Source organism: Astatotilapia calliptera, chromosome 11 (genome assembly GCF_964374335.1).
Source record: "Astatotilapia calliptera chromosome 11, fAstCal68.1, whole genome shotgun sequence".
Classification (NCBI taxonomy): Eukaryota; Metazoa; Chordata; class Actinopteri; order Cichliformes; family Cichlidae; genus Astatotilapia; species Astatotilapia calliptera.
In genome coordinates, this window is record NC_137432.1 from 25,506,243 (window position 1) to 25,527,433 (window position 21,191).

At 39.1% G+C, this 21,191-nt stretch overlaps 3 protein-coding genes and 2 long non-coding RNA genes across 6 annotated transcripts; 2 read left to right on the top strand and 3 right to left on the bottom strand.

The window, feature by feature from the left end:
- The first annotated feature begins 940 nt into the window (after nucleotides 1-940).
- tubb5 (tubulin, beta 5) lies at nucleotides 941-5,502 on the top strand. Of its 2 annotated transcripts, none has more exons than XM_026184958.2 (5): nucleotides 941-1,126; nucleotides 3,605-3,713; nucleotides 3,969-4,076; nucleotides 4,162-4,406; nucleotides 4,518-5,502. In XM_026184958.2, exons 1-5 carry the CDS (start codon nucleotides 1,070-1,072, stop codon nucleotides 5,328-5,330), a joined length of 1,332 nt encoding a protein of 443 aa, XP_026040743.1. In that variant the 5' UTR covers nucleotides 941-1,069; the 3' UTR covers nucleotides 5,331-5,502. The 2 variants fall into 2 exon arrangements, with proteins under 2 accessions (XP_026040743.1, XP_026040744.1); XM_026184959.2 differs by having other exon boundaries at nucleotides 966-1,126; nucleotides 3,966-4,076.
- Nucleotides 5,503-7,509: 2,007 nt separating this feature from the next.
- Nucleotides 7,510-12,440, top strand: LOC113009141 (uncharacterized). Its single transcript, XM_080308413.1, has 6 exons — nucleotides 7,510-7,641; nucleotides 8,420-9,329; nucleotides 9,599-9,695; nucleotides 10,069-10,179; nucleotides 10,628-10,794; nucleotides 11,127-12,440. Exons 2-6 carry the CDS (start codon nucleotides 8,422-8,424, stop codon nucleotides 11,587-11,589), a joined length of 1,746 nt encoding a protein of 581 aa, XP_080164539.1. The 5' UTR covers nucleotides 7,510-7,641; nucleotides 8,420-8,421; the 3' UTR covers nucleotides 11,590-12,440.
- A 1,503-nt stretch (nucleotides 12,441-13,943) lies between these two features.
- Nucleotides 13,944-14,389, bottom strand: LOC145431942 (uncharacterized). The gene is made up of 2 exons (XR_013912275.1): nucleotides 14,255-14,389; nucleotides 13,944-14,146 (listed from the first exon to the last, which is right to left on the bottom strand). It is a non-coding gene; the product is annotated as an uncharacterized LOC145431942 (long non-coding RNA).
- A 921-nt stretch (nucleotides 14,390-15,310) lies between these two features.
- On the bottom strand, nucleotides 15,311-18,217 carry LOC113013920 (uncharacterized). The gene is made up of 10 exons (XM_080308286.1): nucleotides 18,186-18,217; nucleotides 18,000-18,089; nucleotides 17,517-17,588; nucleotides 17,320-17,408; nucleotides 17,105-17,207; nucleotides 16,734-16,836; nucleotides 16,602-16,654; nucleotides 16,412-16,490; nucleotides 15,693-16,189; nucleotides 15,311-15,493 (listed from the first exon to the last, which is right to left on the bottom strand). The coding sequence occupies exons 3-10, from the start codon at nucleotides 17,571-17,573 to the stop codon at nucleotides 15,311-15,313; spliced, it is 1,164 nt and encodes a 387-aa protein (XP_080164412.1). The 5' UTR covers nucleotides 17,574-17,588; nucleotides 18,000-18,089; nucleotides 18,186-18,217.
- A 101-nt stretch (nucleotides 18,218-18,318) lies between these two features.
- On the bottom strand, nucleotides 18,319-19,657 carry LOC113018296 (uncharacterized). The gene is made up of 3 exons (XR_013912276.1): nucleotides 19,515-19,657; nucleotides 18,755-18,780; nucleotides 18,319-18,452 (listed from the first exon to the last, which is right to left on the bottom strand). It is a non-coding gene; the product is annotated as an uncharacterized LOC113018296 (long non-coding RNA).
- Nucleotides 19,658-21,191: the final 1,534 nt, after the last annotated feature.

Genomic DNA, 21,191 nt, shown 5'->3' on the forward strand with positions numbered 1-21,191 from the left:
GTGGTTGTTGGTACGACCATCACACATCTATTTTCTTAATTGCTTGTGCAAGTCAGGGATGCATGGGGCTGTAGAATATTCCAGCTGCAGGGTGAATGGACACCCTACACTGTAAAAACATATATTTTAGCATTTTTACAGATTCATTGCAGGGCTAAGTAACTATTAATCTAAAGTGAAGCTAAATTTGATTGCAGATGCATTCACAGCTAGTAACAATTATGCTTAGTCATTTACCCAAATGTGCTGAAAGTGTCCTTTCTGTCTTGAACAAGGAAGAAAATAAAGAATAGAACCAATGCAATGGAGTAAAAATATCAATAAAGTGTGCCATTTTCTAAAGATCTGTCAAGACTATTTCATAGCCTATACACATTATCATTCTTTAGAAACAGTGTTTAGTTTATTTTCTGCAATCCATTGCCAAACATATATAGATTTGCTCCTGTTTTCCTGAGATCATCTGCTGAGAGCTTGGATCAGAGGCCTGGCACACACCCCTCCTACACAATAATTCCTACCCTTGCATTTTCACATTGTCTTGTGGTGGCTAATAAGTACAGCAATGCACACATATGTAAACTATATGTAAGGTATTGCAGCTCGTTTGAACATGAAGCTAGAGAAAGGCTTCAACATGCTGTTGTTTCAGCAGCTAGTCCTGATGAACCGGCTGACCCCATCTTGTCCCCACTTCATCTGTTTCCTCTGCAGAAGCAGATACAGTAATGGGTTGTCGTCATCCTCTGGTAGCTAAAACAACTGTAATGTATCTTTCTGGCATTTTTTTCCAGACACCAGCTGGTAACATTCTGGTCAATCCATATATCTAATTTCCACTCCCAGATCTGCAGCTGTGAGGCTCCTCCTCCTTCGTGCTACTCCGCTCAGCCAATCCCCGTCTGCGGCAGCGGTGTCTGGCCACGCCCAACCCTAGCCTTAGCTCTGGAAACGCTCCAGCGATATAAATCCATTGTCCGGCACATTCACACCAGTCTGCGGTCGGCTCCTCGTGCTCACTAAACAGCTGCCTTTTTTTGCTACCCATTGTAAAACTTTTGCATCCATAATGAGGGAAATCGTGCACATCCAGGCCGGCCAGTGCGGTAACCAGATTGGTGCCAAGGTAAGAAAATATAATGCAAAGAATGTATGTTCTTAAAAGAAATAGAATAAATTCTGTGTTTTTCTGTCACAATTCACGTTTAATAATCAGGACATAGTTTAATCATTCGGCTTGTCTGGAAAAGAATTCTCAGTGAAGACAAAGGATACCCTTTTCTTTTCATGCACCATATATCTTTTAGCATATAAATATAACTGTAAATGTCAAGTGATCACTTTTGTGTGCGTCTATTTTTTTTTTACTAAATATTGTGCACTGCGGTAACTGGTGGGTGGGTGTGGAGCAGCAGAGCGCAGCCGCTCGTATTGAAGTAACGGTATAACGGGGGGCTCTTGTGTCTCGACTGGTTTTTGTTCACACAACGCCGGGCGTGTCTGCGTCCCCGGCACTTCAGATTCAGCTGACCTCAAGACACTGTCTCAGGAAAAGAGACAGAAAAAGGGAGAGAGGGAAAAAAATCAGTCTATTCTTTACTTGTCAGATCTCCCCGCACTCGAGTTTCTTTGTCTTGCACAGCCAGATATGACTGGTATTCCAGACAATGAGTGGGGAGCTGGGCTTGAGAGGCCTACTTATGCCCCCCGCTAAAGACTGATGGATCAATAGTCCATACTGATTAGATTATTGATTTGGTAAGCTTTAAAGGAAGACTGCAGTTTGGGGTGCTTGGAAAGCAGAAGAGCTGTTGAAGGGTGTGGCATGGATAATTGGTCAACAAAAAATTCTCCCTTTATTTATTTTTTTTAAAAGCTGCATATTAACAAAGACACGATCTAAATACTTATAATCAAGATTCACGTAACTGCTTTTTTAAAAATCAAATTGTATATGTTTTTGCTGCATTTTAATTCTATATTCCAACAAAAAAGGGGGAGGGAGTCAAAGTCTGCATAGGCTCAGTTCATCACCCACCCATTTGTTATAGCAACAATTGCAGTCAGCTACAATAGGTTAGATAATGAGTGGCCCATTATTATCCCTGTTTTACTATCTCCTTTTGTTCTCCAGCTGATCATTTGCCACAGACAGCATATGTTTAAGTAGAACAGTAATCTCGCCCTGCTATTTAGATGGACTGTAGTTTAAAGACTACACTAACAATGGCCCATATTTTGCAGGATGCATCATTACTGCCATGATGTGCTGCTGACAGATGTTCTGTAAAACAGGGCCTTCTTTGCAATCAATGTCTTTCCTCCCCTAACCAAATTAGGAGAAGGGTGGGGGAGGAATGGAGGAAACAGCTGATGCACAGTGGGTGAAGTCACTGGGTTCTCAATTGACTTAATGTGCAGTTGCTGGCAATGTCTTGGTAGACTAATTTTAGGAAATAAATACAAATTGTGCCCATTATATGTAATTCTATTTAGTATTTATTGCAGTTGCACCAAAATCAGTTGCAGTAAAAAAAAATTAATTAAGTTACTAAATTCAATTTATAAGTGCCTCCTTATTTAAGCCCACTGCTCCATTATTTCCTTTGTGTTAATGATATATGATGTAAAGATAGCTGCTTGTAGCCTGGAAGTGAGGATATTCTGGATTCCACCCCCCAAGGACTCATTGACTCAGATGTCCAGCGGGTATGATTGACAGAACTGCTGAAGGGCTACACTGTGGTGAATTAGGTCAGGGTGTGGCATTGCTTTTCTGCTTATTGTCCTCATTCTTTCACTGTGGTTATTTTCAGTCTTTATCTACTCTCGTGTCACTGTAGCTGTCCTAGCATTATTTTTTCTTTATTCTTGTTTTTGATTTTGTGTTTCTTTGTTCTGCTGTGTTGATCTTATCTTCTCCATATTAAGGTCACTTAATCATTTTTGCTTTACATGGCCTTATTTAGATGTCATGATACTTGGTCCACAGCTGACTCCCAATCTCTTAAGCAGTGCTCTGCTATACAGCCAGCTTATCCAGATTATTCCAAATCCTCGTATTGCGCTGTTAGCAGGAAATCACCGGCTGTGTTGAAAAGAAATGTCTGAGTTGGACGATATCAGTAAATATGGTAGAGTAATACGCACTGACAAGATTTATTACGACATAAACACTCTAAAAAATCTGAATGTAGTCTTTAAACAGTGAACAAGACATGAATTCAGATCTGAAGGGAGTCAGTATCTTCAGTGTCGTCTGACTGCAAATGGATTTTATTTGCAGGTTGGCCCGCAGACGGATCTGTAGCGCCTTTGTTCCTCCCTCCTTTGCATTTTACATAAAGAACCGCATTCTGCTAAGTCATCACTCGACACTTACGGAAATCTCAAAAGCAGCGTTGTTGGGAATGGGTTCAGATATGGCTCGCTGAAAAATGGAAAAATCCTGTCATTTCCATCAGAAAACAAAAATGCAAACCCACTGCTGTTTTCCTCATTTTCACCCCCACCCCCCGATCCCGTGAACCGCACATCTAATGGGTAGATCTGTACTTTCGTTGCAAGTAACTGTCATGTGATATCTTCCATTTTGTGTCTGCAGTTCTGGGAAGTGATCAGTGATGAGCATGGCATCGATCCCACGGGGACTTACCATGGAGACAGTGACCTGCAGCTGGACAGGATCAGTGTTTACTATAATGAGGCCACAGGTTAGCTGTCTTCCTAACTCATGTTAATAAGTGAGGGTATATTATATATGGATTCATTTTTAACTTGACAATTTAATTCCAAAGTATGACACTACATCTCTTCTTGCATTCTCATCTCTACTGTACTGTTACTACACCTTTTCACCTATATCCAAAGGTCCTTCCTGTATTATTGAGCTGGTGTTTTTTTGCCCCCTTTTCTTTCTACTTCTCTCTCTGTCTTGCTCTCCTCTTCTTCTCTTTCGTGTGGAGGAGGTAAATACGTACCTCGGGCCATTCTGGTGGACTTGGAGCCTGGCACCATGGACTCTGTGAGGTCTGGACCCTTTGGTCAGATCTTCAGACCTGACAATTTCGTGTTCGGTGGGTGCCTTAAAGACATATCTCATGCTCCTTTTTGATTTAAGGAAAAATGTTACTCACTTGAATGCCACTCCTTTTCCTTCAGGTCAGAGTGGTGCTGGAAACAACTGGGCCAAGGGTCACTACACAGAGGGAGCCGAGCTGGTGGACTCAGTCCTGGATGTGGTCCGCAAAGAATCAGAGAGCTGTGACTGCCTGCAGGGTTTCCAGCTCACCCACTCACTTGGTGGAGGAACTGGATCTGGTATGGGAACCCTGCTCATCAGCAAGATCCGCGAAGAGTACCCAGACCGTATTATGAACACCTTCAGTGTGGTGCCTTCTCCCAAGGTAACATCTCCTTGTGATAGCACATGATAGATTTTTGGTTTTAATTATAGTTTCTTTGGCCTGAGGTTTCTCCTAAGATCTTGAAACTAAATAGAAGTTCTGTGTTCGCAGGTGTCAGACACTGTGGTCGAGCCTTACAACGCCACCCTGTCGGTCCACCAGCTTGTAGAGAACACAGATGAAACCTACTGCATCGATAACGAGGCTCTGTATGACATTTGCTTCCGCACCCTGAAACTAACCACACCCACCTACGGAGACCTTAACCATCTGGTGTCCGCCACTATGAGCGGGGTCACCACCTGCCTCCGCTTCCCTGGCCAGCTCAATGCAGATCTGCGCAAACTGGCCGTCAACATGGTGCCTTTCCCTCGTTTGCACTTCTTCATGCCTGGCTTCGCTCCTCTGACCAGCAGGGGCAGCCAGCAGTACCGCGCCCTCACAGTTCCCGAGCTCACCCAGCAGGTGTTTGATGCCAAGAATATGATGGCCGCGTGCGACCCACGCCACGGCCGCTACCTGACAGTTGCCGCCGTGTTCCGTGGCCGCATGTCCATGAAGGAGGTCGATGAGCAGATGCTCAATGTGCAGAACAAGAACAGCAGCTACTTCGTTGAATGGATCCCCAACAATGTCAAGACCGCAGTTTGCGATATTCCACCCCGTGGCCTCAAGATGGCCGTCACTTTCATCGGCAACAGCACTGCTATCCAGGAGCTGTTCAAGCGCATCTCCGAGCAGTTCACAGCCATGTTCCGCCGTAAGGCCTTCTTGCACTGGTACACAGGGGAAGGTATGGATGAGATGGAGTTCACTGAAGCGGAGAGCAACATGAATGACCTGGTGTCAGAGTACCAGCAGTACCAGGATGCCACTGCGGAGGAAGAGGGTGAATTTGAGGAGGAAGCTGAAGAGGATGCTTAAAGGTCAAGATGTGAAGGTCAAGAAATCATCGCCAAAACAGAAAATAATCAAAACGGAACAACCACAAGTAACCAAGAAACCAACATAGTGTCAAGATCACTGCTAGAATAAAATTTTAGTGTCTGTTAGTTTTACCTTGTCATTGAGTGCAAATAAAGTTGTCGACTGAGAACTCATTTGCCTCTCATTCCTCTTCGCACATACATGCTTTTCATCAGTTTAGCCAGTCAGAAAGTAAGATCCAGGCCCTCTCGGTGCAGTATACAGTAGGCTAGATAGAGCTGCGAGTTACTGGAAAATCTAATGTGATGTAATGAAAGGGTTTATTTCTGCTCCATAAGCATTATGATGGCTAAGGGCCCACATCCATTTGCAACATTCTGCACCAACCCACATTCCCACAACTATCTGGCGTTGAAGAGATTGCACCCTGCCAGTTTTTAGATGACAATAACATAACACCAGAGAAAGTAGGAGGGCATTTGCTGGTTGAGTAACCTACTAATTATATACATGTGTTATTTGAGATGTTTACATTTTGTAGGGAACTCATAAGAGCTATTTCATTTTGGGGATTTAAGATAAGATAACACTTTATTGATCCCACAACGGGGAAATTTTTGCGTCACCTCAGCTCAAGTACAGATATATGAAGGAAATACAAAAATACAATTAAGTACAATCAATGAAAAAAAGTAAGATAATACACTATATACAATGGTAGCATACACAGTATGTGATTATGGATATAGTTGGAAATATGGAAGACATGAACTATATAGCTTGGAAGGTCCATTATGCATGAAGTGGTGACCGTGGATGTTCACAGTGTCCAGTGACTTATGACATCGTGATTGAGGAGTTATAGAGTCTAACTGCTGTTGGGATGAATGATCTGCGAAAGCGCTCCTTCCTGCAGCGAGGGTGTTTCAGTCTCTGACTAAAGGAGCTGCTACAGTACAGTAAAGGTTTTGACAAGAGGACTTCTTTTTCCCTGGAAATACAATTAAAAACAGTTTGACAGGTAAACTCCACATCAGGGGTGGAAATTACAATATCTTACAATAGAGGACAGTTTGCTACAATACATCAAGATATTGATGTAACTGAAGGAAAAACATTTAAAACACAGAAAGCAGGAATTACAGATTTCTTCATTGCATTGAGGTGTACAATAATGTGTAAATTTCTTGAGCCACACCCATTTCTTTATATCATGCTAAGGAAATGTGAAATGGGTAGAGTGATTTATTGGAACATGACAACACAAAAGGAAATACAATAATTATGGAAAAAATGTTTTTACAGTTCTAACCTGAACTGTCTTAGGAAGGCTTTAAAAAATCTTCAGGAATATTTTTCAGGCTTCTCGAAGCACATTCAAAGCTTGCCTTTGGATGTTGGCTACCTTTTATTCTGCTCTCTGTGAAGATAATCCCACACCCACATTGTGTGTTTTTCTGTCCAGGTATGTTTTTACTGCATTGGCACCACTGGATAAAATGCAGCCTCAAACCAGGGCAGGGCCTCCAGTGTTTTAAAGATGCCTTTAGACACTCACTGTTGTACCTCTTGAACAGGGATGGGCAGTAACGTGTTACTTGTAACACGTTACTGTAATCTGATTACTTTTTTCGAGTAACGAGTAAAGTAAGGGATTACTATTGCCAAAACGGTAATTAGATTACCGTTACTTTCCCGTAGGAACGCTGCGCTACTGCGTTACTAAAACCATGATTTTTTACGAGAATGTCTCACGACAGTGACGTAAGCGAGTGTTCCATTAGTGACAACAGCTGTGTGCAGATCAACAATGGATCACATATCGATTGTGGGAGAGAGTATGAGCGTGTAGCGTTTAAAGCGTGGAAGTACTGACCTTACTTTGAGTTTGATTCCATAAAAAGTGACAAAAACATTAGCGTCCATCGTGCGTGGGAAGAAAACTTCTTTTTACAGCGAAAAAAAAACCCTAAACTTCCAAGCAAGCACCGAGTGTGCTATGACGTAATGGGAAACTCACAGAGAAACTCGCGGATTCTTCAACTGACCACCAGGGTAAACCTCCGCCTACCCCAGTCCTGCTTTGGACGATCTGATTTCCTCGTGTCAGCATTGTTCCCACATCATCATAATTAATGTTGTTCCAGGTTCAACATTGCAAGTGACCAATCACCTTCTTGTGACGTCATTCCTTTGCGACTTCGAAATACCCGCCTTCGATTATTTCGAAATACAAGTGAAGAAGCGAAAAACCGCCGCCTGTCCGCCGAATTTGAAGTCAATTTAGGATACTTTCCTTTAATAAACGGTAAGCATTATACATATGTTCCTCACTTGGCTTGCTGTTTGTTTGCTAGCGATAGGCTACTTGACGACAGCATTAGCTAACCAGTGTTCTCTAGACCAGCGTTCCCCAACTTTTTGGGTGTTTCGTGGCCCGGGGGTTGGGTCAGGCAAAATTGCAGTAGCTTCCCTGATCATTTTACAAACATAAGTGAAGAGAATCTGGACTAAAAGGCCTAGACTTATGGTTGTGTGCTGAATCTATGAATCAAACTATCACCTGGAAACATAATTAACTGGTCCATAGCTGTGAAACTGGACATGAGTTCTTGATTCTATGGAGATTAACAGTAATCCAGAAATTTACAAATTTGTCCTGGTACATCGCGTAGATGTTGTCCCTGGGACATCGCGTAAATGTTGTCCCTGGGACATCGCGTAAATGTTGTCCCTGGGACATCGCGTAAATGTTGTCCCTGAGACATCGCGTAAATGTTGTCCCTGAGACATCGCGTAAATGTTGTCCCTGGGACATCGCGTAAATGTTGTCCCTGGGACATCGCGTAAATGTTGTCCCTGGAACATCATGTAGAAGTTGCCCTGGGACATCATGTTAAAGTTGCCAGAGACATACCATATGAAAGTTTAGCTTCTTTTAGCCCCTGTTTGTTTTATATTATTTTATATATATATATTTTTTAATATTATATTTAATATTTACATTGTATTGCAAAAAACCCCAAAACAAGTTAAAATGAATTAATGAATATTGACTAATTAAACCTTCGCTATTTTTCCACCAGAAATGGACGACATAATTAGAAGAAGTGTTCTGAATGACGAAAAAAAAAGAACTGGAAAAGACACACAACTTTGTGTGCATGTGTCACAATGCCAGGAGGACCCATTCAGTGTTGTGTTAGAAAAATTGAACTCATTAACCCTTCATGGACATTATAAATGTTTAAATGTTGCCTCAGGTAAAGACAGGAAAAGAGACTATTACAAATTCAACTGCATCAGAGCTGGGGAAAAAAGTCGAAACAGCTACAGAGCAGTGGGCTGTAAGGCCTATGTTTCATTTAAAGTACTCAAATGTTGGAAAGACCACACAGTCATCGTGCAGCGTACATATGATAAGCATGATGGGCATGATCCTTCGGACCCAAAAGACGCACATTTCAACAATATTTCCAGTGATTTGAGGAGGAAGATTGAGGAACTGCTTTCCCTTGGAACTAAGCCAGCCATCATACTAACCGAATGTCATAAATGGGCCAAAGAACATGGACACAGAGATCTTCACAACAGAGAGCATTTTGTCACACCACGTGACATTGACAGTGTTAGAACCTGCATGATGAGGAAGAAGCACTTTAACTGTGGAGACAGTCAATGTGTACATACCTTACTTAATGGAAAACATCAAGAACATGTTCTCTTCTATCAACCATACACATCTGACCAAGAACTAATGATTGTTTTGCAGACACCTGTAATGAAATCAAACATGGAGAACTATGCAAAACAGTTAGTATTTGTTGACACCACGCACTGCGTTAACCAGTATTCATTTCCCTTATTCACACTTGTTGTAAGAGATGATCATGGGCATGGAGTCCCTGTGGCCTATGCTATTGTCAGCAACGAAAGTCAGAAAACCCTGGAAACTGTTCTTGGAATAGTTTGTGAGCATTTCCCAACTTCCCCGAGGTAAATAATACATTGACAGCTATTAATTTTGAAATAATTCCTTTTCAAAAAAGTTATAACATGCCAGAATCTAATGCTATAGCTGCAGCATGGGCTGCAAAAAACTTTCCTTTCCAGTTGTTAAAGTTATTCCTATAGGCTGTATGCAGTATTTTATATATCTACTTGTGAGTTGAAATGTTTAATTTGGCATTGAAGTGGTGCTTTGAGATAGCAAAAACATTTTCATACTGTTTAATCTCATTTAGTGTTTTCTTTTTTTTCTGTAGAGCATTTATGGTTGACAAAGACTTTGCGGAAATAAATGCTTTGCAGAAGGTTTTTCCAGAGTCAGCTATCCTTCTATGCTGGTACCATGTCTTGCAGGTAAACCACATTGTTTTCTTTTCACGTTGTCTAAGATGCACCTGAAACACATTTTTACAACAGGGTCCTGTTGTTATGATTTGCCTCATTGTGATATTCACCTACTCAGGTTAATGAATATAAAGGGATAAAATGTTGAGTGACTATGTCCATCCATTTAAGACCACAGTGCACTCATCTTCTGGTGGCTGCTTCCCAAAGCTCTTTTTGACATTTAAAAATATGTTTGCCTGGTTGATTTCTGTAATGCACAGGTCCTCTTGTCCAGTGAGTGACAAAGTTATTTTTGGACGTCAGCTTTCTTTTATGCTTTTTGTACAGCTGCTCCTCTGTCTCTCTCTCCAGATTAACTTTTTTTCTCTTACATTCACAGGCTGTTAATCGATGGCTTTCAAAATCAGAGTCCGGGGTCCATGGGCTTTCTAACACCCAAAAGAGAAATGAAATCATTTCTTTCTTTTGTAAGCTGAAAGCTTGCACATCTGTAAGTGTAATTTGTCTATTTCACATTTTGATTTCTTGATTACACTAAGAGCATAATAACTTTCAGTTGCTAAAAAAAGTTACAGAGAGATACAAAATAGATTTTTGAAACAATTTCTAAAACTGGCTTCTTATCTTGCTTATCAAAACAAGTACTTAAGCTGTGCAGAACATCATTGTGTCACCCACTGTGCAGTGGAACTTGTGAGTGGGATTCTTTCACAGACAGATGCTGAAACCAAATATGCTTATAGGTTTAGTGTTCCTTCTTAGCCATTGTAAGGGAAGAAATAATTGCTTCTTAATACAAAAACACGACATATTATTAATAACTTAAAATTCTTAATGTTATTCAATAAAAGGAAAAGGGCTTCAATACATAATATTAAAGATTTCAATAGGTCTGTTAAATGGATTGAAATATATTCTGTTGCATCCAATTCTCTTAGGAGGACGACTTTAAAGCCACATCAGCAGAGTTCTGCCAGACATTTAAGCAATACCCTTTGGTGTGCCAGTATTTTCAGAAGCACTGGGAAGGCATTGGCCACATGTGGTGTGACTACGGCCGTCGCTTCAGTCACGCTCGTTCTGAAACAAACAATGTGATTGAAAGGTATGATTTATTATTTTGACCTCATTCAATTGTATTGCTGAAAAAAAGATATTATGCTTTAATCCAAGAGGCTAAACTGAGTAGGTTCGTCATGTCATTGCCAGAACAGGTTTTAGGCAAATCCTTTAAATTCTAGCAGCGTTTTTTATGTTATCACAACAAAAAACAGAGTAGGTGGATTTGCCTAAATCAGCTAAACCGGCACAGAGCATTCCTTTATAAAAGACGTGTGCAATAGGTATTCCAATTTTTAAAAAAATAATACAGTCTTGATTAAAACTTTAAATTCCTTCAATTACAGTTACTAATCATTTCAAATAACTGTTTTTCAGATTTTTCCACCGCCTGAAATACCAGTTTTTATCTGGCTACAAGAATAGGCGTCTGGATGATCTGATTGAAGTGCTCCTAGGGAAGGCCGACGACTACTTCTCAGTCATAAAAACCCTGCAAGATGTGGGCCGCATGAAAAACAGGTTTGCTGACACCTTGTCTCAAGTTTCAGACTCTGCTTCAAGACTGATGGAAAGTGGTTGGGCTCTTAAAATTACAGTCAAGAACAGCCATGGAGTTAATGCATATCAAGTCCCATCTGAGTCAAGAGAAGACATGGTGTATGATGTCTGCCCTGTTGAGTCCTACTGCAACTGTACATATGGCTTACGAGGACTTCTTTGCAAGCATCTAGTGTTACTTGCAAAATTAGCAGAGGCTGACAATGACATCTATCCAAACATGGAAACAGACCTTGGCAAGAATTGCAGTGAAAGAAAGGCATTACTTTGTACACTGTGAGGACTTGAAAGTGATAAAAATGCCAAGTTTGTTTGGAAATCTGTGTTTTTTTGCATCGGCTGAAACACTTCAGTGCACTTGTTGTACGTTCTCTCACTATAACACATGTGCTTGCCTGAAGGTGGCTTGTAGCCATTTTAAACAAATGAAAAACTCTCTGAAAAGTCCTCTATCAACTTTGAATGACACTCCTGTAGTTGAAAGCACAGACAAAAAATGCACAGAAGATGCAGTTGGAAAACTAAATGCTGTTTTAGACACAGTTAAACAGTGGGCATTCATTCCAGAGGGTATTACTGCAATGATAGATGAACTGCATACAAATGTCTTAAAAACAAAACAAGTAGGCAAAAGTATATGCCAGTACGAAATAAAGATGACAGATAATGCACGCAAAATTAGGCCATTGTATTCTAGCAAGAAATGTTCGGCCAGCATCGACATTCCAACAGTCTGTGAAAATGAATGTGAACAGTCGATAACCACTGAAAGAGAGACATCCTCTGGAGAAAATGAAAACCTTTTGGAATACAAAACAAAAAAGAGAAGAGTTAAAGCTAAGTATATGCACAAGTAGACTTTTGTGTGACATTTCAAAGGGACTGCATCCATTACTTCTGTTTATTGAAACCTAAAGCTGAATAGCTGTCTTAACTTTCTGCCAAGGAACAGATGAAAAGAAATTGTTTGGTCTCTCAAGCAGTTGTTATTTATGTGTGTTATTCATTACTTTGGCTTGGTTGCTGTTTTTGATACAAATTCATCTGTGCCCATTGTAATATTTTCATATGTTACTATTTTTATATTGCTATGCATTATAAATAAAGGATTACTTATTACTATTAAAGGTCTGCATTTGTAATTGTTGGTATTATTTATAAAATATGCGCGCTTAAGTTTTTTGCTCCATAAAACGATACCTGTCACTTTTTGGACATAGAGTATCAGCTGTTGAGAATCCTGGCTCATACAAAATAGAAGTAAAAGGTTTCAACATCCAGCCTTTTTATGATTAAATACAAAGTGTAATAACAGAGTTATTGGGGTGTGATTTTGTTAATAGTTAGTCTTAAGTATAAGTTTAATAGTAATGAGTAAGAAAATATAGCCAGAATAATGGAATGAGACTAACACCTGACCTCACACTGAGATTTGGTATGAAGTGGCATGTTTGTGCTAATGCTGACATTGGGGCTCAGAGTTCCTCTGTGTGTATATATTTGTGAACGTTAACTTGGCTAATGTCCAAGGGTTTGACTGCTTTCCTGTTGGATTGTATCACAAAGAACAGGGATAAGAGCACCAGTGGCCGTGCACACCCTCATCTCTCTCCTTCACCCGATCATTAGTGTTGGAAACCGGCATTAGCTCAGAGTAGATTTTATGATTTGATTTTATGATTATTTGATTCAGTTTTTTCTGTGTTCAAGCTCAATTACTTTAATAAAATATGTTGAATTCAAACAAATAAATAAACAAATAAACTGTGGACATTACCCTTTTAAACCTTTCTGAAACAAGACAGGTAAAAACCAGTGTATAAAAGTTTACATAGGTATAAATAGCTCTAACACTTTACTCCAGCCTGGCGTCCACACATGTGGACATCACATTTTGGGTAATTTAGACCAAAATACTAAATCTTGATCAACAAGTGCCTGATATACAGTTATGAGGACATTATACTGCAACTGTTCTATCAAAATTTCAAATTAATGTCCTCATATGTGGCTCTCATTTTTCTCAGAAACAAAAATTAGGTAAAAAAAAAACAAAACCTGGTAATTCTTTCTTTTTACATTCATCGGGTTCCAATCGGCCCAAATATCAAAGAGAAATTAAAAATGCATGCCATGGAAGATTTCGGGTCTTAGGGGGTTAAAATGACCAGACCCCTCCGGCCTGTTTTCCAGGCCACTAAATTAAACCCAGTCAATTACCAATTGAACAGAATAAAAACCTACGAGGTCCACTAATAGTCCAAAAGTCCAAATCTTTAATAGAAAAGACAGGCAGAACTCAAACAAACAATAATCCAAACGAGGAGCATATATACACACTGGAAAGTAAATAATTATAAGTTATTAAATCAGACTAATTAAATACAGTAAAACTAATAAGGGAAGACGAACACACGGGAAATAAAAATAACAGTGTAAACATACCAAAACTCAAAATAAAACAGGAAAGCTACTACAAACCGAGTGTGACACAATTACATTCATATTGAAACATGTGATAATTTTCTTTCTTTGTAGCATTTTTAAGATATGTGTTAGAACAGTCATTATGCTGTTTGGATTAGGAACCAATCGTTTTTGCCAAATAGTTAACACAAACTTAGAACAACAATGAACAATTTTCAAGATTCTGATTTACAGAACAAACAAAAGTCACAAAAGGTTTCATTATTTAAGAGACAAGATCAAGTTTTTCACACAGGAATGAAATGACAGAATCCAGTGCAGCGGGGCCAAAGGTGTGTGTCAGCAAACTGAAGGTTGAGGAATCAGTCAGCTCATGTTTAAGATTGTGTTGGATTTTGAGAAGAGTCTGTCTGTTATTAGAAAGTAAGATTAACAATGTTACACCAATAATCCAAATACGGGGAAATGACAAATAATACCAAAAAAGATACAACTTTCATATTGTTTTACTAACTTACTTTGTCATATCAGCACTTGAATGGTCGATGCCTTTACAGACCATAGGCCTGTTCTTCGTACCTCGCTAAGTAAGTTAGCTGGATTAGATTGTTTACGATTTCGCGTGATCCTGGATCGTTCGGTTCCCCGAAGCTCATCCGGGACTTGCTGTCATAGCAACAGAGCCGTAAGCGTAAACCTGCTCGGAAGCAGGTTCACTTTATGTAAACAGGATTAGATCGCGGCCACGCAGGTATGTCCGCTTCATTTATACGAAAGCAACAGCGATATTCCACCACTGTTTCACCATAAATAAATAACATCAATGTAACTAAAGATAATGCAGCACCTGATCCTTTTATTGATGTCACACAGATACATACAGGTCATTTCCTAAAAAAGGGAAATGTACTATTAACATTCTATTACATGTATGTGATTATTACAGATGTAATTCATATTTCAGAGTAGTAATTGTAAATTACTTCGTGTAATCAAGATGAGAGACCACGGCTATAAAAGCCAAGGTGGATTTGGGAAGCCTGTCGCAGCCATGTCCTGTCCGTTTACGCGAGCCACCCATTGCGGAAGGTGCAAGATTGATAAGGAGAGTCCTCAGAATTCAGCGTATATTGCGGGACAGACAGGATCCTTTAGCTCAGCGCGACAGTGTGCTCATTGAGAGATATCGATTTCCCCGTGAGGGTATTATTTACTTAACCAACTTGTTGACGAGGGGGTGCAGGACCACCACCTGTCTTTTTTTGCTCTGCCCTTTTCTTGGTTGCTGTTATGAACAAACAAACAGATTATTTCAGGGTCTCTTTCCAAGAGACGAAAAGCAATATAAGTGATAAATATTACCATTCTATAGAATATTCTTATATTTCACTTTTACTTGTTCCCATGTTCTAGTGGGTCCTGTTGTGGCTCTAATGTGAAAGAGGATATAATATAACAATATAATATAATGTAATATAATATTGGATGATATAGTGTAATATAATAAATCTACCCTACCGCCTACTGGTGTTGGCCAGAGGGGCCGATGGCACGATATGGCAGCCTCGCTTCTGTCAGTCTGCCCCAGGGCAGCTGTGGCTACAACCGTCTGTTGTGACATCGCAGGCCAATCTTCCGGCAAACCCGAGGGCTAGCTCCCCAGCCTCCTCTTCACTCAGAACACTAAACACTGTTACTTTAGTTTTGGCCTTCTTAGGCCTGTCAAGAATCATTGCGGGCAGTTTGGCTTTACGGCCCTAAAAAAGAAAAAGTGCAAACACCAAAAGAGCAGAGAGAGACACACACACGCGCACAAAGTTAAATGCTTTTGTTTACATGGTGTAATTGTGTATATGTTGCAGCAAATGCACAATTTCCAGCCACATTGTCACTTCATTGATATGAGTAACCCGGATTTATTTCAGGTGACATCAAAATCACGAAATGTATACCTACCCCAATCAAACCTCTGAAAACATGAACTGACATGTTCTCTGCGTTGATTCTGCGCTTGATCTCGTCTTCTGTTATTGTGTAGGTTTTCTTTTTTGAGCTTGGTACAGATAAGCGACCATGCACTCTGTAAACTGTACTAGTTCCTTCTGAATCAGTTTGGAATTCTGTATCTGCATCGATCCTGTCAACATCATCAGCAGCAGCATTATCTGTACTCAGACTTGTGCCGTATACTTCTGCTTCTTTTTCGTTGTCTTCAGTCTGTGTACCTTCATCTCTTTCAGTCTGTGTACCTTCATCTCTGACTGTCAGTCTTCCTATCTCACTGTTACTTGTCGATTTGCTGCAGATGTTCTCTCCCTTAGGAACTTTTCCTTTGTCATTCGCTGCCTGATGCTTTCCCTGATGACATTCTTCACTGGCTACTTCTATTGCTCCTCCTGTATAGCCACCCACTATGCTGCACAACTCCTTTCCCTCTGCTGTGCTGCACTGTGCTGTTACATAAAGAAGAATGATATAAACAGCACTATATCAATTTAATTGTGAAGAGAAATCCCCACAATACGACACAGTTATGTCTAAAATAGTTTTGTGTAAAAACTGGATCTTGAAACGTCCACTTTAATTACACAGTCCTGGTGTGCAAAGGCAAAATTACGAAAAAAAAATTTCACTTTAAACATTTTTGGACATTGTTTAGTTATATTGTGACTTACTCTCACAGAAGATACAGATGCCACAAACAGACTTTGAACAACGCATGTGCTTGTATGCACCACATTTCTGGCACTGCACCTGTGAATTAAAAAAAAGAAAAAAAGAAAAAGAAATAAACAAACAAAAAAACAAATGAACAAAGTCCATTAAATAAACAATCTATATGGCTAAGGACATGTCATAGTGTACCCGGTCTTTGGCTGCAATCACACACCAGCACTGACTGCACTTCCTAGTTCGATCTGCAAAATATAATTTGTTTAAGTACAAGTTACATTTTCCAATGTTAGAGAAAAAGAAGGCAGCTAATTTTATCTTTACCTATTGAGGAAAATAAGTAGTGGCAAAGTCGGGACCTGAGCTTTGTGATTTCAGTGTTGTACTCCTCCACTTGTGTTTTACCGTCAATGAGAGATTGGGCAAACTAATAATTGACGAAGAAGAAAAAAAAAAAAAAAAGAAAGAACAAAAAGAATTAGATTAACAAAGAAATGTTTGTTTGTTTTTAACCCCCCCCCCCGAGAAAAACAAAAAAACAAAAAACAGAGCAACCAAAGCAAAGCATTACTGCTGAAATGGTTCAATCTACAAAAAAAATTGAGATTTTACCATCCTGCCTCTAAGGCTTTAAAAACTGAATAGGCAAAAATGTAAACATTACTTATATAGGTTAAAGCTATAGTTTTCAGTACCATTATGACATGCACTCCACATGAGTTCCCATCCTGTTGATGTGGGTGGCTCACATGTGACAAGGTCCACTCTCCAGCGCAGCCTCTTGCTGAAGCAAATGAGCTGAGAGATCGCAGTTATTACAAATAAAAAGCATATAGAGAAATCAATAACCACGTTCGGTAATGATTTCAATTAAATTAAATATGTTATGTTAAATATGTTAATTAATTACCTCCAGTTTTTCAACACCGCACTTTTTCTGACCTCCGACTCGCCAAATGAATTCATATAGACTATGGTCCTCTTGGGTATGTCACAAAACTGTTTTGTAAAAAGATGGATATGGTAGGCTTGGGCCTTGAGCTTTCCTAATGAGGGACACTGAAAAGTATCATGCACTAGAGAGAGTGCAAAATCTGTGCAACTTACAAACAAGGTCCAGTGGCTGCCGTTTTCCAGACAGGCTCCAATCAATTTCTCATACATCTGAAAGATGTTTTTCTGGAAATAAAAATAATGTGACAAGTATGTTTTTCTGTCAAGAATGACACTGCAAAACTGCAAAAGCTTGTCAGGTGAGACTTGTAATTAATTCTGCAGATACACAAACATATAGAAAGTGTCATTTTTGGTTTACATTAATTAATTTCTATAGTGTGTACAAAACAAATCAAGACCACAGACTCAACACGCACCACTCAATTTTTGGTGTTCTTTGTCAGTTGGCCAAGACAGAAATGTTTTAATCTGTGTGCATTGCTTTTGAACAAGTCTTTACACAGAAAAGGTTTCAGAAAGGTATTTTTCAGGTTCTTCTGACAAGGCCTCAATTTTGGAAAATGCTGTTTGTTTATAGTGGCAACTTATAAACCCTTTGTGATAAGAACATAGTTACCACAGTCCAAGTCATACCTTCAAAAAGTATGCACTTTGTGCTCTTGTGGACCCATCCAAAATTTTTCCAGTGATTTGGCTTGGTATTGGATAAATGTGAGGGAAATTCTATAAAAATAACATAAATACACCTATGTTTTCAAATACATTACAAAAAACGTAAACATGCTATGTCATTATGATCAAACAAGCTTTTCAACATACCTCACACTGCAAATAGATTAGGCCATCTGTTACCTTATAAAACAAATAAATAAATACATATAAATAAAAACAGAACTAAGGAATACGATTCATTAAGTAAATTGTACAATAAAGTGTATTTAAAGCAGAATTTAACATTAGTTTTATGACAACATAAAAGGATTTTTATGTCAAGAGGTACCTCATCTGAAATGTTAGTCTGGTCAAACAGGGATTTCAAACTTGAAATACCAATAGAGTTTGGTCCAGCTACTCCCACAAGGTAATCTGTGAGAAAGCATATGCTGTAGTCAACAGATATCATTTTCTTTTTGCATGCTGCAACCATCATCCATTTCAGTCTTCTAGGAGCTTTGTCTGGTTGTAGTTCTTTTTTCTCCTCCTCATCTATTAATTAAATTGTTTTCTGACCTTCCTAACTGTTTCCGACCTGTCTTCCCAATGTGATGTTTAAGCAATATATGTATGGTCAGAAGGGGGTGAAATTTTCATTGCAGTTGTACGTGTAACATTGCATGTGATAATAAAAGGCTTGATTGGTTGATTATTCAACATGAGTTGACATTTACCTGACATTGTGAAGGAGTCACAGTTTCTGTAAGGGTGTAAGAACATAACATGTGGATTTGTTACACTTCTTTTTCACAAGTTAATAACAATCAATTTTCATTCCATTATTTACAAGCTATCACACGATGTCCCAGGGACAACATCTACACGATGTCCCAGGGACAACATCTACACGATGTCCCAGGGACAACATCTACACGATGTCCCAGGGACAACATCTACACGATGTCCCAGGGACAACATCTACACGATGTCCCAGGGACAACATTTACACGATGTCCCAGGGACAACATTTACACGATGTCCCAGGGCAAATTCTACATGATGTCCCAGGGACAACATTTACACAATGTCCCAGGGACAACATTTACGCGATGTCCCTGGGACAACATTTACGCGATGTACCAGGACAAATTTGTAAATTTCTGGATTACTGTTAATCTCCATAGAATCAAGAACTCATGTCCAGTTTCACAGCTATGGACCAGTTAATTATGTTTCCAGGTGATAGTTTGATTCATAGATTCAGCACACAACCATAAGTCTAGGCCTTTTAGTCCAGATTCTCTTCACTTATGTTTGTAAAATGATCAGGGAAGCTACTGCAATTTTGCCTGACCCAACCCCCGGGCCACGAAACACCCAAAAAGTTGGGGAACGCTGGTCTAGAGAACACTGGTTAGCTAATGCTGTCGTCAAGTAGCCTATCGCTAGCAAACAAACAGCAAGCCAAGTGAGGAACATATGTATAATGCTTACCGTTTATTAAAGGAAAGTATCCTAAATTGACTTCAAATTCGGCGGACAGGCGAATTGACTTCAAATTCGGCGGACAGGCGGCGGTTTTTCGCTTCTTCACTTGTATTTCGAAATAATCGAAGGCGGGTATTTCGAAGTCGCAAAGGAATGACGTCACAAGAAGGTGATTGGTCACTTGCAATGTTGAACCTGGAACAACATTAATTATGATGATGTGGGAACAATGCTGACACGAGGAAATCAGATCGTCCGTCCTGCTTTACAGGTAAAAATAGAGCAACAGGACCGCTGAGTCTTTGACTTTATTTATGTTCTGCTGTGTTTTACTTGCATCTATTTGAAAGAGTGAGTGTAAACACAAAAAATATTTTATTTTATGTGCTGGAATGTGTAGAAAATAGGTTTAAATGTTAAACTAATTTATTCAACTCAGAGAATGTTGCATATAATTAAATTTTTGCTTGATGCATAAAGTTAAAAGATTAAAACTGATAAAACAAGTTAAAAAAAGAGACTTTTCCATTTGATTACATTTTGTATGATGGATTATGCAGTAAAAGTAGAATTGGGCTGAAAGATCTATCGCTTTATCACCTCTTCAGGTTGTAAATCGTGTTTTTAAAAAGTAACTAAGTAACTAAGTAATTAATTACTTTTGAAAAATAAGTAATCAGTAAAGTAACGGGATTACTTTTTTGGGGAAGTAATCAGTAATTAGTTACTGATTACTTTTTTCCAAGTAACTTGACCAACACTGCTCTTGACTTCCTTCTTAAAAAAAATTCAAATTTGGATACACCACTCAGTAAGACTGGTCACTGATTACATCACCTTTTTCTCGCTGTTTCCCTTCCATAAGAATGCCACCAGCCATCCTTCTATTTATAATTTGTTTTTCTATAAGTAATATATAATAAATCTACAACACAGGAAGGAATGCAGTTTATTGCTATCAATATTATACCCCACCCCTACAGTGCACATCATCCAGCTCTGTGACTTAAGGTCACATAAGCACTTTAGTGGACTTTCGTGGCCAAGGCATGCAGCAAGAGTTGGATCCCAAAGCAAAACTGTGCTGCTGGGCCACTAATTCTCCTACTCATGCACCTGGGTTTTGATGCGATAATTTCTCTATGAATATAAAACATAAGCACAAAATTTATATAACTGAATTTAGTTAGACCCTACTTGGGACAAGGCCTCAATAAAGCAGCACCAAATGCTTATTTTAACTCTTGTATCATGCAAATTTTAACTTTTGCAAAACATTCAAAACTAGTGTCATGAAGAGGGAAAGATCTTACATTATTTATATAAGGATATGTGATTTCTATATCATTATATATCTTATGGAGACAGTTTAGCTCAGAGGTGTTAAACTTATTTTAGTAGAATAGAATAGAATTCAACTTTATTGTCACTGTACATGTCACAGGTGCAAGGCAACGAAATGCAGTTTGTATCCATCCAGAAGTGCTTTAGCCATGATATAGATGTATTACAAATATATATTAGCAATAATATAGATATGTAAGTATATTACAGAAATTGGTCTATTATGGTATGTTATAATGTACACGGTATGAAGGTATGTTATGATTAAGGTATGTTATGTTAGTACATGGGATACATGCACTTGACATTTTGACATCTCTCAAAATGTGTATAACTGGT

Bases quoted from the DNA above. Each gene is read 5' to 3' on its own strand.
- LOC113009141 (XM_080308413.1), top strand. From the start codon at position 8,422: ATGGACGACATAATTAGAAGAAGTGTTCTGAATGACGAAAAAAAAAGA. The intron at 9,330-9,598 runs GTAAATAATACA...TTTTTTCTGTAG, and splicing joins CATTTCCCAACTTCCCCGAG to AGCATTTATGGTTGACAAAG. The intron at 10,795-11,126 runs GTATGATTTATT...ACTGTTTTTCAG, and splicing joins ACAAACAATGTGATTGAAAG to ATTTTTCCACCGCCTGAAAT.
- tubb5 (XM_026184959.2), top strand. From the start codon at position 1,070: ATGAGGGAAATCGTGCACATCCAGGCCGGCCAGTGCGGTAACCAGATT. The intron at 3,714-3,965 runs GTTAGCTGTCTT...TTTCGTGTGGAG, and splicing joins TTACTATAATGAGGCCACAG to GAGGTAAATACGTACCTCGG. The intron at 4,407-4,517 runs GTAACATCTCCT...CTGTGTTCGCAG, and splicing joins GTGTGGTGCCTTCTCCCAAG to GTGTCAGACACTGTGGTCGA.
- LOC113013920 (XM_080308286.1), bottom strand. From the start codon at position 17,573: ATGTATGAGAAATTGATTGGAGCCTGTCTGGAAAACGGCAGCCACTGG. The intron at 17,409-17,516 runs GTAAGTTGCACA...TTTACAAAACAG, and splicing joins GCAGCCACTGGACCTTGTTT to TTTTGTGACATACCCAAGAG. The intron at 16,837-17,104 runs GTACTGAAAACT...GTCAATTATTAG, and splicing joins GTGGAGTGCATGTCATAATG to TTTGCCCAATCTCTCATTGA.